General features: G+C 37.7%; 1 protein-coding gene across 1 annotated transcript in view; it reads right to left on the bottom strand.

Annotated features, from left to right (window-relative positions):
• The window catches only part of LOC141429229 (LIM/homeobox protein Lhx9-like), a 140256-nt gene that overhangs the window by 31434 nt on the left and 92481 nt on the right, over positions 1-16341 (bottom strand). Inside the window, exon 5 of the mRNA XM_074089539.1 lies at positions 6203-6405. Coding sequence (XP_073945640.1) covers positions 6203-6405 — 203 coding nt within the window. The remainder of the gene's footprint in view (positions 1-6202; positions 6406-16341) is intronic.

The following is a 16341-nucleotide window of genomic DNA, read 5'->3' on the forward strand; positions in this document are numbered from 1 at the left end:
CCTTAATATTATGTAATAGCTTACTTAATAATCCCTTGAAAAATCTAAACAAAAATACATAATATATCCAAGTACAACTAAAGCTCGCCGTCTCACTCCCCCATTAGAGTCGACACAATTACTAGCATCAATGACTATAAATAACCCTCAAACTGCTCGGATTCCCGCGCTTTTATTCTTAGCTGCGCACGCCTCAGAATAGCTGGCAAAGCAATTAGTCTACGGGAAGCTTGACACTTAACTTTATTTAGTAGTGATGAAAAGGGCCTTGGGGCGGGATAAATTATGATTTGATTTGTCACGGACTGAAAAAGTGTGTTTCTGTCAACGTTGTAAAGATGGCGCCATAGCAGAGCACAGTCGAGATTTTGAGTTAAAATATTGATAATGAAAGCTTGATTTTGATATTTAATGAAAAGGCAATATTACTGCATTTTTCTGCCGTCAAAGTGCAGCAGTAGCACAAACGTAAACAGTTTTTTGAGTATCTCTTAAATGTATGGCATATTAAAAAGTGAAAGTGTGTGTGTTGTATGTTTGTCTGTCTTTCACGTCGAAACGGAGCGCCGGATTGACGTGATTTTGGCAAGAGATATTTTATGGGCCAGAGAGTGACATAGACTACTTTTTATGACGTAAAAACGTTTATCGCGCGTTTATTTCAACGCGGACGAAGTCGCAGGCAAAAGCTAGTATCATATTATGTCAAAGGTCCGCCAGCCGTGTATAGATCCTACCTTTACACCACAACGAAGGTACATACTTCATTATCATTTGAAGGGATAGAGATAGATACCGTGAGGTAAACTGAACTGGGCCTAAAACTAAAATTATTGCTTACAACGACATTCTTAGACTTGAGTTTTTTTTTCAGGCATTACCAATCCAACCTATACAATGCAAGTAAAAGTTAGAGGTGATGACAGTTTCATCTGCTGAAAACCGGTAAAAATTTAAAGAGATCACTACTTAATTTAAATTCCCGAAAATAAATCTAAACTTGAAAAAAAAACCCCTAAATATAACTTACGTTGAATGCGATATCAGTATAAAATGACACTTTGATAAAATTAAATAAAAAAAAAATAACATTATTTGTCTTAGGTAACCACATGTTAGATAGAAATAGATAGAACCGACCAAAATGCAAGAAAAGTTGAATTCGCAAATTAAAAATAAAATGGTCTGTTCTATGTTTAAAAATGGAGCCGCTTTTCGTTTTTAAAACAAAACCTATGAGGAACAGCGGTAGACGAACAAAGCACATACTGCGGTTGGAATGCAAAATCCAAGATGGCTGCTGCCTTTTGCTGTAAAAATCGCGATCAAATAGGGAGAGAGCCTTAGGCCTTTTATAATTGGTTGAGATTTATTCGGTTAGCATCGGAAGCTTTCGGGAGGGCTCGGAATTTAAGGAAACAAAGTTAGCTGTGCTGGTAGCCGTGGCGCTGTTCGTGATTCAAATACTGGACGCAGTATGAGGCCGCGTTGTTTTCAATTTCGCCAACGTCTGCTTTAAGTTTGTGATTATATATGCGATACATTATGGAACGCACGAAGGGACCTCTGTCGCGATTGTGCGCCTGTCTGTCGTCGTGTATAATATATAGATACGTAAGATCTCTTCGAGTAGGTAAGAGTAGGCTTTTGCAGAATGCTATTTTATATCAAAAACAAATTGAATACCGCGGTGACTCAAAATCAGGCAGTAGTTCTGAAGTAGTATTGGGAGCTTATTTGCAATCCTGTTCATACTACTGGCTTCTGCGAAAGCACACTGTTTCGTACATAGAACAATGAGGGTTCCTGCGACAGGCAAGTTGGTGCTGGAGTCTGGCTAATGAAATGAAGATAAACCTGCAAAAACGCGCAAATTCAAAAAAAAAAAAATACCACAGAATAGACATAGACATAGACATAACTTTATTTCGACATCGAACTTAAAATAATACATAATTTACAGAAAATAAAAACATTTGATGATGTCGAAAAGGAATTGACTCAGCATTATGCTGCAAAAGTATATGCTGCCTACTACAGCGCTGATTTTCAGCCAACACCTTCATATCTTTGCAGCTAATGTGTTGGACCGGAATCAGCACAAAAGGAAAAGTGTACAATAAATAGGTAATAATAAATTTATAAATTTACGAAGAACAACTAAAGAATAGCTTATAATCTGTGATTAAATATGTAGAAACCAAACGCAAGTCTGATTAAAAGTCAAAAAGAAGGTATTCGTGTTAGAGATATGAATAAGTAGCCTTCCCACCAAAGCTTCTCTGCCGTACAAAAGTGACGTTTAGGCATAAGAATATTTTATACTTCTCTGTCTATCGCATGCCTATTGAAAAATAAGTAATTATTTAAAACGATTCGTTGAACACAAAAAGATGAATCTTAAGAACCACAATTGTATTGGCCAGCTCTGAAAGGGATATTAGTATCAAAATATTTTTGCCATGCCCACTAACCTACAAATTTGGTCACCGCATCTAAATACGCTTTTTTTCAGTTTGAACAAGGCTTCCCTCTTTTCTTAACTTTCTTTTTATGCTAAAAATAATCTGTGGCACACCACTTTTGATTGTTTTACCCATGTTTCAGCAGTAAATTTCCAAAAAACCTATTTTAACCCACGTAGAGGTACTAAACTTAACAAGTCACAGAATAGATAATAGTAAAGCTCAAGTGTCTGTTTTCTTATACTCTTTGGTCTGTTTGCCCATGACATTTGACTAATGTTGCCACTCAAAATAGCTGAATTCAGCTTTCATTAGCCAAAACTATAGTATCGTGAGGTCTGTATGAGAACTTTGAAATTTGTGTCACTTTAGTGATTAGCTGATTAACTAAATGAGCCGGTACAAGACTGTCACGTCAAAAGACCTCTCGACATTAACGCCATTCGACGACATTTTATCTGCCAAGAAACTCTCATTGCTCTATGCAATCTCTCTATTATTCCATGTGTTTGTGGATATCCGTGGTCATTTTTTACCAAAGCATCCAAATTAGAAAGATAATAAAAATATCACGCGAGGTAAATTCCCTTATTTGGGACCAATTTGTGACCGTGGTACCTATTTTCATTTGTTTATTTTATTTTAGGTAATGTCACGAATAAATGCTTTCTTTTTTCTGTAATTTCTTTGTGAATTCTCTGCCAGGAATTCCCAGCTCCGAGCATCAGCTGCTACCACATTGCCACATCTGTGTACCATTACCAAGTCTAATGGATTGGCCACACGTCGGCCCCCCTGTTCCTGCTAATTGTTTGGTAACCAGCACTTAAAAGTAAAGCCCGCAAAAGACTAGGGTTGTTTCGTCAATTACCATCTTTAGAGTTTATTGTTCATCGAGATCGATTTTACGGTTGTTTAGATGGAAAGGTGACGTCTTGTTTGTTGTAGGCTTTGATTTGATTCGGGTTAGGCCCTGTTCGCATTATTCCAGCAAAATATTTAGATGCCAGCATGATACTGCGGTGCTTGATCGATTTTGTGACTCGCTGGCGCGTCATTATTCGAGAGTGTCCGCCTAATGTACTTGGCCACATTTTTTACGAATTGGTTGTAGATTTAGATGTCGTTTTCGATTATTTAAGAGTATCTGTATTTCTACCAGATAACTACAAAACTCTTACAAAAAAGAGTCAAGAAAGCTCGAATAACGATTTAACTGAAATAATGTAAACACGTGTGTGTTGCCAGTGATGACATACGGATTTGAGACGTGAGCGCTAACGATGGGTCTCATGAGGAAGCTCAAAGTCACTCAGAGGGCTATGGAGAGGGCTATGCTCAGGGTTTCTGCGAGATAGAATCATAACTGGTGATATCCGCTGTAGAACTAAGGTTACCGAAAAAGCGCGAAGAATTGCGAAACTGAAGTGGCAGTGGGCATTAGTAACTTAATGCAACTACCTCTTTAGATTTCTACAAACGGAGACAAAAACAAACTGCATTTTGTCCGAACTCGTTGATAAAAAAATATCAAAATTCACTTAGTGCTTCGATGCGAGTCGTTCCGTTTCGCCGCACCCCTGCCTTGTCGTCTGACCCGGCAAAACAGAGACAGCATGCTACAATCACGGTAATTTACACTACACCAGTTCGCAATGCGTTTTAAATTACAGATACATTCAAGATACCGGCCGTACATTTATTTCGCATTAGCTACCAACATTTTGAAAAAGAAACGTAAAAGCTTTGCATAATATTTTGTTTATCTCGTGAATGGAACATTTCGAATCAAGGTTGAAATGTTATGAATGCTAATACAGGTGTTTACCACCGAACAGTGAAGGTACTTATGCGATATAATCACTCGAATTCGAAATAAACGGGTTCACGAATATCGCCATCTTGCAGGAAAAAACTGATTTGAGTTGGAGAGTTTACATTTACACTAAGCTAAATTCAACAGAAAATCGAGTATCGAGAAGTTTCCTATGTAAAAATATCTAATCAGAAATTATTAGACAGGTATTTTTTTAGACATTCAAATAAAAAATTGCAATGATGAACTTGTCACCGTTTGGGAGATGAGGGCCCGTGATGTCACACCATGTTGAACTGTCACACGGCGTGATATCACGCACAACTTTAACTGTGATTTTTTTCATAATTTTGTATTTAATTATCAAAAAAAAAATACGTGTCCAGTACTTTCTTATAATATAACTGACGTACTTAGATCTTTTAGGACACTATCCAATTACTATGTTTCCTTAATTTTGTATTTAATTATCAAAAAAAAAGTGTCCAGTACTTTCTCATAATATAACTGACGTACTTAGATCTTTTAGGACGATTAGTCCTAATGTCGTACTGGACGGTAGGAAAATTAATTGTGGATTTAGTCGATAAATGTAGTTTAAGATTAACGTTTGCCTAATTCTGGCACTGTTCAACTAAGCTTAACAATAAATCTGGACTTATATTTCCAACTAGAGGGCGTTAATAAAATTAAAGCGAATACAAACCGTTGAATCCTCGTCTTGACACCAAACCTAAAATAGTTTAATTGTTTAAAAGAAGTGTTAGATTTCTTTCATTACGAGTATACATACATTCTAAACGTATATTACCTGAAATATCAAATATTATTAACATTATTATTAAGGCGTCAATTTAAAACGACATTTCGTCAATGATACTGCAATACCACGTAACTCTGGAGGCAATTTTTACAGGAAAGCGTTATAAACTAAATATCTTTGTTATAGAATATAATGCCTGCCGCAAAATCTCAAATTTGCTTACTTTTGTTGGTTACCTGGCATTAACCAATATTGGTTTCGCGGAATTGATATATCATCGACGTATCTAAAACATTGATGATATTAACGAACATGCTTTTTAAGTCAGTCAATTGTTGATACCTAAATCGATATCGTTGTTATTTAATACTTATTTTAAAACCAAAATGAAACAAACGGGTATTATACATGTTTAACAACAGTAATAACATCGTTAAAACACTAAGAGGAAGTATGATAAGAAATGAAGTAATAACCGTGTATTTTTTTGCATGAACCAGTTCGAAGGAAAAAAAAATGTCGGCCGAATCTAAAGTAGCATTGAAACGACGTAATAATCGTATTTCTCCAAGAAATGAGACGGGAAATGATAAATAGACCAAGTTAATTTATTTCAACAAGAGTGAAATTATTATTTCAACAGTGCTCATATTTGACATCTAAAACTTAATCGAGATGTGTGCCTTAGAATGGACTTAACTGGCATTAGAGAGATTGGGAATATAAGAACCAAGACACCTATAATAATCTTACAATGGTCACCTGAGAGACAAGCAAAAAGATCACGCCCTTACGCCCAATGAGGATGGTCAGATAGAAAGGTACAATCGAACCATAAAGAGTACCATATCAGTACCTATCAAATTTTAGGCGCCAACTGCGGACAATGGTTTAGTCTTAACACGGACGGAAGTTGGCCGGACTGTGACCTGTGGCCTGTGAGTCAGCATTGTGGGGAGGGGGAGAGAACGTAGCACTACCAGACATCACATTTATAGACGGTGGTGTTTCCCCTCTGGCCACTGATTATTAAGAGCAGAGAGGTAGCAGAAGAAGCTTTACATGAGGAAGGTTTTATGAAGGTTTTAAAGTAGTTTAATGAGACTTTGTATACATAAACCCGTTTATTTCACTGAGCTACCAAATCTTTATAATTACCTGCAACACTCTCTTCGGCAGCCCCGTTTTCTGGCTGAGCTGCTTTAGGTCCTTCGCGTCTGGGTTGTGGTTGATAGCGAAGTACGACTTCATGGTCCTGAGCTGGTGGTGCTTGAAGCTAGTCCGCATACGCTTCGTGCGCGACGAGGAGCCCAGGCTCCCGCCGCCTCGGAACCCCATCTCCAAGTATTCAGGGTTCAGATCTGGGTCGGACAAATATTAGGCGATGCAAAAACGATAAGTGAATGGGGATAGAACGCGCTTGGGCACAGATTAAGGATCCTTTTGCGTCAACGAGGGGTAGCCCACGTGATTGTAATATAAAACTAAACTAAGTAGCATCCAGTGGCGGGCTAAAATCTTAAGCCCACAAAAACAGAAGTTATTTCGTGACATATCATTATTTTTAAGTGTGTTTACACCTTCTTTCCGAACAATTCCTGGATCCGCCACTGGTAGTACATATCCAATTTTTTTCTTTCGTGGTGCACTAATGTGACATACAACTTGTCTAGCAGTCAAATTTTGATAATACCTACTATAGAATATAATGGAGCATTTAATTAACACCAACGTAAAGTTATTTATTTCACCGGCTAACCCAAGTTGACGCAAATGGGTCTGAGACAATGACATCTAGCTCCAACCGAAAAGTGATTCCCATCTTTAAGGAGTTGGTGCTAGTTGCCATCCGTCATCGCAATCAGTAAAGGCGATGGAAACTCGGAAACTGTACTGCTCATTGAACACCAAATTTACGCACCAGCTAGGTTATACTTAATTTCAAATGGTGTAAGGAACAAGATGTTAAGCAGTATTATACCACTCGTCGTCGTGGTCGTGTTTTGACGACCAGATGGCCTAGTGGTTAGAGAACCTGACTACTAAGCTTGAGGTCCCGGGTTCGATTCCCGTGTCGGGGCAGATATTTGTATGAAACTAAGAATGTTTGTTCTCGGGTCTTGGGTGTTTAATATCTATTTAAGTATATATCTATCTATATAATTATATTTATCCGTTGCTTAGTACCCATAACACAAGCTTTGCTAAATAAAAGTTTACAAAGTTTAAAAATATAAGTTTACTTTCGGACTAGTCAATTGGTGTGAATTGTCCCGTGATATTTATTTATTATTTATTTAACTAAGCATTTTTTTTAACGGGCTGTTACTGTTAGCCTCAGATGGCTTTTACGGCTTACCGGAGATCAAGGGGTAATTATTTTTCTTAGCGAGCCATTGAGTAGTAAGAAAACGCGTGTTTATTTAGAACTGTCAAATGTAGGGTAGCACACAACACTAACAACATAGCTCTGTAAAGGTACGTTCACACACACCGATATAACCGGGATAGTGGTTGGACGGTACCTCCGAGTTGGAAAACGGTGTTAAATATTCGTGCTGCGTTGTCGGTGTGTGTGAACGTACCTTTACAGAGCGATGTTGTTAGTGTTGTGTGCTACCCTACATTTGACAGTTGTAATGATGATGAAAACGCGGGTAGTTGTGTGCCGGTGTCAGTTTCGTCGGGTAGTCGCGCGAGCAGAGCGGCGGCGCGCAGTGCGCGTGTTGCAGCAGCCGCTGAGTCGCGTTGCTCCGAAGACGAAGGGCTACGAGTAACATGTCGAGCTAAACTCGATTTAAGACGTGAGTTATTCGGGTCATTATATTTAAAAACTAATATTTTATCAAAATTGCCGATACCGCTGATTGCGCTCTTGGCAGCGCCAGCTCCCCGCCGCCCTCCCCCCGCATGGGCATGACGTGCGTGTGCAGCGCGCGCACGGAGCAGCAGCACACCATGCAGTAACAAACTCATTTGCCGACCTTGGGCTTCATGACATGAAAATTAGTACTGGCAATGACTCATTTATCGACCATGGGCTTCATGACATGAAAATTAGTACTGGCAATGACTCATTTACCGACCACGGGTTTCATGACAAGCACATTAAGGTCGAGGGTTTTATTTGGGGGGTTGCAACCAAGGTAGCCTGCATGTTACGACACTGTTTACGAGCAAGTGTGATAAACAACACGGCCTAGTTACATTAACTGTCATTTGTCAAATACCCTAGTGTCAAGTCAATATGTCAATGGCGTCCACATTTGTATCTTTTACCGTAGGTATCGTATATCCGTTGTGTATCACTGAGGCGTATTACGATCGTGCAACACGCTCTATCCGATCTAAATTGCCAATCGGTTCTAAACGACGAAAATAAAATCTCCCTTGCATTATAGTGTATCATGGTATGACATACATTTAAGTGCATCATATTATAATACACTAAAATTATACAAACGTGGACTCACCCTAGGAGTATAATTTGTAGTTTTTATAAGTAATTATTGACGTAAGAACCATTTTGTGTCCTTTAAGTTTTTTAATACCTACCTGTCATACTTACATCGTGGCGTTAAGCCCAGAAGCATATTTCTTACGCTGAAACCTCTAATGCTTAAACAAAACTGGGTCTTTAAAAAAATTAATGCCCGCACCGTAGCTGTGAATTGTCTCATTTAAAATTCAGATTTTAACCAAAATGCTACTTAAACAATTAATTTATAACCACATAAAACAATACGTTTAAATTAAAATTTACCGAGGTCATTAAAAGCGAGTGCAAAATGCATATAATTTTAATTAGATATGACACAAAATCACATAATTATACAATTTATTTATCAACGCATACCAAATTCAGTCGCTAGGCAAGTTCGCAAGCAAGAAAACAATGATTTTCAATTTAAAAAGTTTATTTATTAACTTTGAGCATGTAGTTAGGTGAAGTCAAAATTATGCCTAGTAAATATTATGACTTGTAAATATTATGACTATAGGTATAATTTAGTACAGCCATAGTCTGCACAGTGCAAATGTATCTACCTTGTGATGTCAATTAGACGAGATAGGTACATTTACAGAATTATTATGCTGATTTTGTAGCTTACTACATATTCAAAATTGTTACTTAATTTTAATGTATACCTACCTAAATTATATATAACTCCGATGACACTTAAGTAAATTGAAACGGTAATTTATTTAAATTTTTATTCGAACGTTGACACCTTACGGCATTTTGTTTACTTATCAAGCTATCAGGCTTGGGACGGTAAAATGTATTTTACTTAAAATTCAAAAAGACGCCAGCACAAGCCGTAACATTAAGAAGCCTCGTGTAAAATCAAATATCCAACGTTACAATATAATCACTGATCCAAGAGTGAGTGTAAAAAATGTTAAAACATTTTTTATTTAGCACCTACACCAACGTAACGCGCCCCGCCAACGTAAAATTAATAAAGATCTCAAAATGATCGTTATTTTCGTATCAAAAGTTTAAGCACAATTCAAATCTTAATTACACGTACTTTGAAAGCTTGATTTTTGTTTTCGAACAAAACGGCAACACATTTTATGGCCTGCCAGTTTCCTTAATAAAACGGTTGCTGTGGCGCTTGCGAGCGTTGAAATCTAAGCACGCATTGGACCCGTTTGGGCGGGCTGTTAATTTTTGTCCTTTTCCTTACATTGTTGAATGAGTGGGAGGGTAGAGGAGGTTTAGTGCGCGCCGGTCCGAAGTGGAGGTAAGGTTCGTGGAGTTTACAACTGGATCGTAAAGCGATCGTAACACGGGTATGGGCGCTGGGTATTGTTTTCAGTTGCGTTTTATCAACTTTACCTTGTGAAGCGGATTATGGCACAAGAAGTCGCGATAAGATAAAAATCACATCCGGCTAATTAAAAGCAACTAATTAAACGTTTTTGTATCTACATATACGTATTTCATCATTATTCATCTCGGTCTGTATATGTACCACTACGGGGCACAGATTTCCCCTCATAATGAGGCGGCCTGGACAGAAGTTCCCACGCGGGCCTCAGGTGGAATGGGAACTTCGTAGACACCATGAATTTTTTCACTGGTGTGCAGGTTTTCTTTTGACATTCAACTTCACCGTAAAGGTCTTGCTTGATAAGTTTCAATGTGTGTAAATGTGTTTCGATTATGTGTATTATACATTTTTATGTGATTACCAACTACCTAAATATTTAGCTTTCAAACATGTTTTAACAGACCATTTCTTGGTTATCCAGATTTACTACATAGTTATTTGCTAATCCAAATTCCAAATCAAATTTCAAGCTAATTAAATCCCTTTGAGTGGTTCAAATTCCCTCATTTATTAGTGCAAAAGCAGTTCGAAAATAAACTCCGATTCAATTATTAATTTAAAAAAAATGCCGTACCGCTAGCGCTTATCGCTCCCGCCCCCTCTTGTGCCCTAAACCTCCCCCTCGGCCAAAGAACGCCGCACTTTAACGATCAATAAAGGCCGCTGCCAACAAAAACTAGTAAAACGCACTACAACACTTCGGCCGCAGTAGTTTCGAAGAATAAAGACTTTTAAAACCTTTTTTATACAGCCTTTTTTTAATTCCCGCTACTCATTTGCATATGACACGTCAACCCGGTCGATATCAACAGTTAGGTAAAGAAAATGTGCACGGAACTTGGTCTTGTCATTTTTGACAACTACTAATGCTGGGTTTACACGAATTAGTAGACGCACAGGACGTAGTCATCTCATCAATCAACAATTTTTGGATTAAGGCACAAAGCAGATAAGTCTGAAAACAATCTCATAATATGTATTTCACTTTTCTTTCCTACGCTCGGCGGTCGCTCTAGGGTTGTCAACTATGGCTTATGCACAAAAACTGTCGTGGTAGTGAGTGGCACTCGTATCTAGTTTGATTTATTGTTGAGAATGAAACGGAAGAATGGAAATATAAATTAATAATAACTAAAATATTTTAATGTTTATGTAATTGTTATATTACAAATCGTCCCATCCGACGAATAAAGTCACTTCTGCAAAATTGTTACTTTTCACTAGGGGCATTTGAATTTTCGCTTAGTTTAATTTGATTATAGCTTTGTAAGTAATAGGAATTCGTCAATGCAATTAAGTATAGTTTTTACTAGAGTTGTCAGGATTACTTTTTAGTAGCAATCTTTTTAAATGTTAAGGCTTTCAAGGAATTCTGGGTCTTAAAGTAATATGTAATTGTTTTCGTGGGAACGCACAGCCAAAAATTCGGTGTTAAGAGAATATAGAACTATCTTTGTCGGAGTTTGACTTTGTGAACCGAGGTCTATAGGCATATGAAACTTTATTCCTCGGATATTGATAATTTTTCAACAACATGTGACTATCTATCTATCTATCTTCTACGCCGTTAGCAATAGAGTCATGTTCAGATATTTTTTATCAAATTTTTGCTCACATGTTTATGAACTCGACTGTACGTGATTATTCGCAATGACGAAATAAATAATAATTAATGTTTATTACAAACGACATTGCCCATTAGGTACTCACAATATGACACTTGTTCCTTGTGCTTGTTTGTTATGATCGCACATGAAAATTATATAAAAAGTTTTAAAAGCAATGTATTTCATCATCATCGTGATCATCACATCCGCAGGATGTCCACTCTTGGACATAGGCCTCCCCCATAGCCCTCTAGTTGCATCCACCGCGAACCCGCCGCTTTAACTAGGTCATCCTTCCATCTCGTTGGAACTTTTCGGCCCAACAGCCATACGTTCTCCATCCTATATGGCCTGCCTATTGCCACGACTTCAACGAGCTAATTTGTTTGGCCATGTCGATAATGGTGACCCTTGTTCTTCTACATATCTCCTCATTTCTAATTCGATCTCGTAGAGAAATCCCGAGCTCTCTCTCTATTTATAAGGGTTATAGTGAAGCACCACGTCTCCGATCCATATGTATTGTCAACACACATTGGTTTAAAAAGACTTTCGTCTTAAGGCACTGAGGAATTTTGAACGAAAAGACATTGCTGAGTTTTCCAAACGGTGCCCATCTGTGTTGGATTCGACGATTGGTCAATCTTCTCGAAGTTGAAGTTACCTAATTTGACGGTTTTTCATATGTATACATATGCGTCAACAACTTCAAGAACCGAATTCTCAACCAAAATAGGAGTAGACACCTGTTCTTAACACTCGATTGAGGTTTTCGAGTAGCGTACTGAGTTCTTCCATAGACTTTGCCATAACCACGATATCGTCGGCAAACCGAAGGTGAGTGATGTATTCGCCGATGAGATGCCTAGTCTTTTCCATTCCAGAAGCTTGAAGGCGTCTTCGAAAGCGGCAGTAAACAGTTTCAGAGATATGACATCTACGTATCTTACGCCTGTTTTCAAAGGAATCGCATTCGAATTCTGTTCGTGTACTCGGACCGACATAGTGGCGTTGTTATACAAACACTTTAACACTTCGATATACCAATAGTCAACGGTATCGCTGGAGAAACTGAAGCACCGCTCACGTTTCGACCGAATTAAAGGCTTTCTCGTAATCCACAAACGCTAGACATAGTGGCAAGTTATACTCTTCGGTATTCTGTATGACTTGCCGCAGCGTATGTATGCGGTCTACGGTACTATAAGCCTTTTTGGAACCCGGCTTGTTCAGGTGGCTGGAAGTCATCGAGCCTGCGTTCGATACTTGCGACATAATTAGAGTTAGAGTAACCGTTTCGGTATCAGAAATTTCATTTATAGGCGTCAGTTCCTTTGTAGGCGATGGTTCCAATATTGGCGATGTGCCTACAGAAAGTGACGGGTTGAACGGCGACACTACTTTCTTTACCTAGATTTTACATCGCATCACGCTCTAGATCAATAGCTCGCCTTTTTTCTCCTCTCTGTGTATTTGTATTTTTATTTTTATGTGCAATAAAGAGTTTACATACATACAAACATGATTCCGTACTGTGTGATGTTTCTACATTTGCAGAAGATATGACTGGGGCATTAGTTTATTATATTATCCTCGTAAAACGTACACCGACCAGATCGGCGGCATATTGAAGAGGCTATATAGGTTAGAAGTACCCGAAAGCGTCGAGCATGTATGAGGAGTGATGAATGTGGATGAAGCGAGAGAACTATGTCAGAATAGAAGCATATGGCGCTTTATTGTCTCTGCCTACCATACAGGGAATAAAGCGTCATGTATATGTATGTATGTATGATATTGTATTCCATAAAAATAAATAGAAAATAAAATTGAGACGTAAACGGTGTTAACTTAAATGAGTTCCGTAGAAGAAGGTGACATATGCACAAGTGAACTCGACAACGCGTGTCTGTTCCGGCGTAAATGGTTACAAGTGCTCTTACAACTCTGAAATTTTATCTAATTCCATCGATTAATGGTACATAACTATATACATCGTGCTATTAAAACTTTTTCTGATCGTGAAATCTATATAAAACTTTTATTGCTAAGATCATAATACGTTACGAATATTTTTTTTCCGGTTTATATTGATTTACTATAAATAAAGTTCTAAGAGGTAATATGCTACCTTTACTCCGGAATCTAACGGCAGAAGCACTTAAACCGTAAAAACATAAAAACACACTCACTATTATTTTTTAAATAGAAGAAATAGCTAGATTACGTCTTTCTGAACCATGATGACTATCCTCTGTTGGACCATTTGTAATTAAATCATTAATTTCACTTGTACTTCGTTGATTCGTTGGTCTAGTGCCAAGTTTAAAGTCGTCTCGAGCGACGATTCGTTTATTAGGAGTTAAATTCATGCCTCACAAAATTAACATAAAATTATAAAGAAACCCACACCAAAGAAAACGTGCCAAAATAACATAAAGTAATAAAGCGTGTCATCTCCCGCGAAGACCGGTGACGACTGACGATAGAACCCCGCACGCGCACTCCGCGGGGCGAGGCGACCGGCGTGTAAAGTTCTATCGAGATGTATAACTTTCTACGTCGAGCTCATATCACATGGAACTTTTTTAGGGTTGAAATCTCAAAAAGTACTTGGATTTGAGAAAAATTTATATACAGAAATGAAGCTGGAGAATAGCTTAATAAAACAAAACAATAAAATCAATTTAGTCATTTATTATCATACAACCTTTTTCGTCGCATGGGACGAAATTTGTCACAGAAAATATTTGCAACGATTCGACATTGGCGAAATGCAGATTATTATATTTTAAAGTGTAATAAATTCGCATTCTCCATTATTGCACAAAAAAGTTCACAGAGCTCGCACTGGTCCCAACCGGTCCGAGATATCGTGTCCGTGAGCAGTGTCTATGTGTGCGTTGCTCGAGCGCACTTTGTATGTAGATTGATTTCTGTACCTATCTGTTTTGTGATTAAGGCGTTAATTTTGCGGTGATCCTACACATAAACGAACTGCATTAATTTATGAGTACCTTGCTTATCTCTTCTAAAAATAGCGGATTTTTTAGCGGAGAAGGACCTGAAAATATAAGTCTAAGTGGCCTAGTCGTTTGACATATGGCCTCTAAAGCAGAAGAATGGGTTCAAATTCGGGCACCTCTGACTGAGTTAGAGATTCATGTGAGAAATTACATTTCAAATTAACCACAAGCTTACGATGAAGAAAAACATGTGATAGCATAACATGGAAAAAGAGTCCACCATCCGTTTTAAAGGATACCTGAATTAGCCAATTTGCAAAAAAAAAATTCACACCTCTCCTTCAGAAAAGTAACTTTTCCTCCCTGACGAGAGGGAGCAAAGTTCAACTTTTCTATTCAAGGCTTTTCTAAGTGTTTTATTGCAAATGACATTTTTTGAAGTTGATAATTGTAAAGCCACGCCATTTTCTATGCTGGTTGTTCTTTAATAATATTTAGATTTTTTTTTCAAGTTTCTTAATGCTCGGTGTGAAAAGTTGTATGAGCCACTCGGGAGCAAAATTATTTTCATTTTTGGCGTTACCACTTGTATCCCTCATTACGCTCAGGATTCTATTGCAGGATCCTTCGCTACATTCTGGATTCAATGTACGCCCTCGCCGTAAATACACCATTTTGCTCCCTTGTGACACAAATAACTACTAACTAGTAGTGACACGTAATAAAGGCGGGGATAATGATGAATTTTAATATCCTTCTTTTTCTTCTTTTTTTTAATAAAATTTCTTTCTGTCACTTTTGTAAGGAGGCACGACAGCATGTTCAGAGGGATATAGATGCATACCATGAAATAACCGTGCAAAACATCATTAACAAGTATAGAGGTCCAAAAGTATTTATGAAGGCTCTGAAGCCCGGTACTCAACAGATAACTAAACTATGTGACAAAGACGGAAACCTAGTTACTGAGCAGAATAAAATACTAAAAGTTGTAGAGGAGTACTATCAGCTACTCTATAGTTCTAGGAATCCTAAACCACTAGATATCGCGACCCTAAAAGTTACAAACGTCGGATCTGAAGATATACCGGAGATAACAGAAGCTGAAATACAGGCTGCCCTATCCATTGGCTATAAAAACAAGGATATCATTATCCCCGCCTTTATTACGTGTCAGTACTTGACATACAAATAAATAGAAAATATAATAACAAAAAAAATGTTTTTGCAAAATTGGCCATTAGAGGTTGAGAACGGCTAAAGAAGAAGAAGAAGATAGCCAATGGTATGTTCGATGACAGTTAAAGAAATATAAATACCATAGGTTCTTATTCAGAAGAAAATGGCAATATGGCGCGACGGGCCGCGCGTTTGACAAGAACTGAATTCCTGGTACCACGAGACTCAGTTCGCGCGGTGACAAACGACGCCTCATACAGTTTGCGATAGTTAAGTGACAGTCGCTATTCCGAGACTTTATCATCTTTATATTACTCATCATTAGACTTTAAGTATTCGGATTTTAAGCAGTCGTTTTATTTCCTTCCGTTCTATAAATATGTTAAGTTAATTAAGAAAAAGTCTAAATAAAATCCGCATACTGCCTATTAATGTGCCAGAGTAGATAAAGCGGTACCAATGAACATTGAACCATGGCACGTTTCACAAACAACAAAATGGACTTATAAGCCAACCTTGTGTTAAACGCTTTATAAGCCAGGAATCGGACGGATTAGCATCGTTCGCATCGCAATAATGTGGACATGGTTTCATAATTAAATTGATTATTAATCAATTAACTAACTTCTTAAAGTTTTACCTAAGATTTAATTTTTATCCCTAGTTATTTAAGAAAATAAACAATACTTTTTGCAATGAGGGCT

The sequence above is a fragment of the Choristoneura fumiferana genome, chromosome Z (genome assembly GCF_025370935.1).
Source record: "Choristoneura fumiferana chromosome Z, NRCan_CFum_1, whole genome shotgun sequence".
Taxonomy (NCBI): domain Eukaryota; kingdom Metazoa; phylum Arthropoda; class Insecta; order Lepidoptera; family Tortricidae; genus Choristoneura; species Choristoneura fumiferana.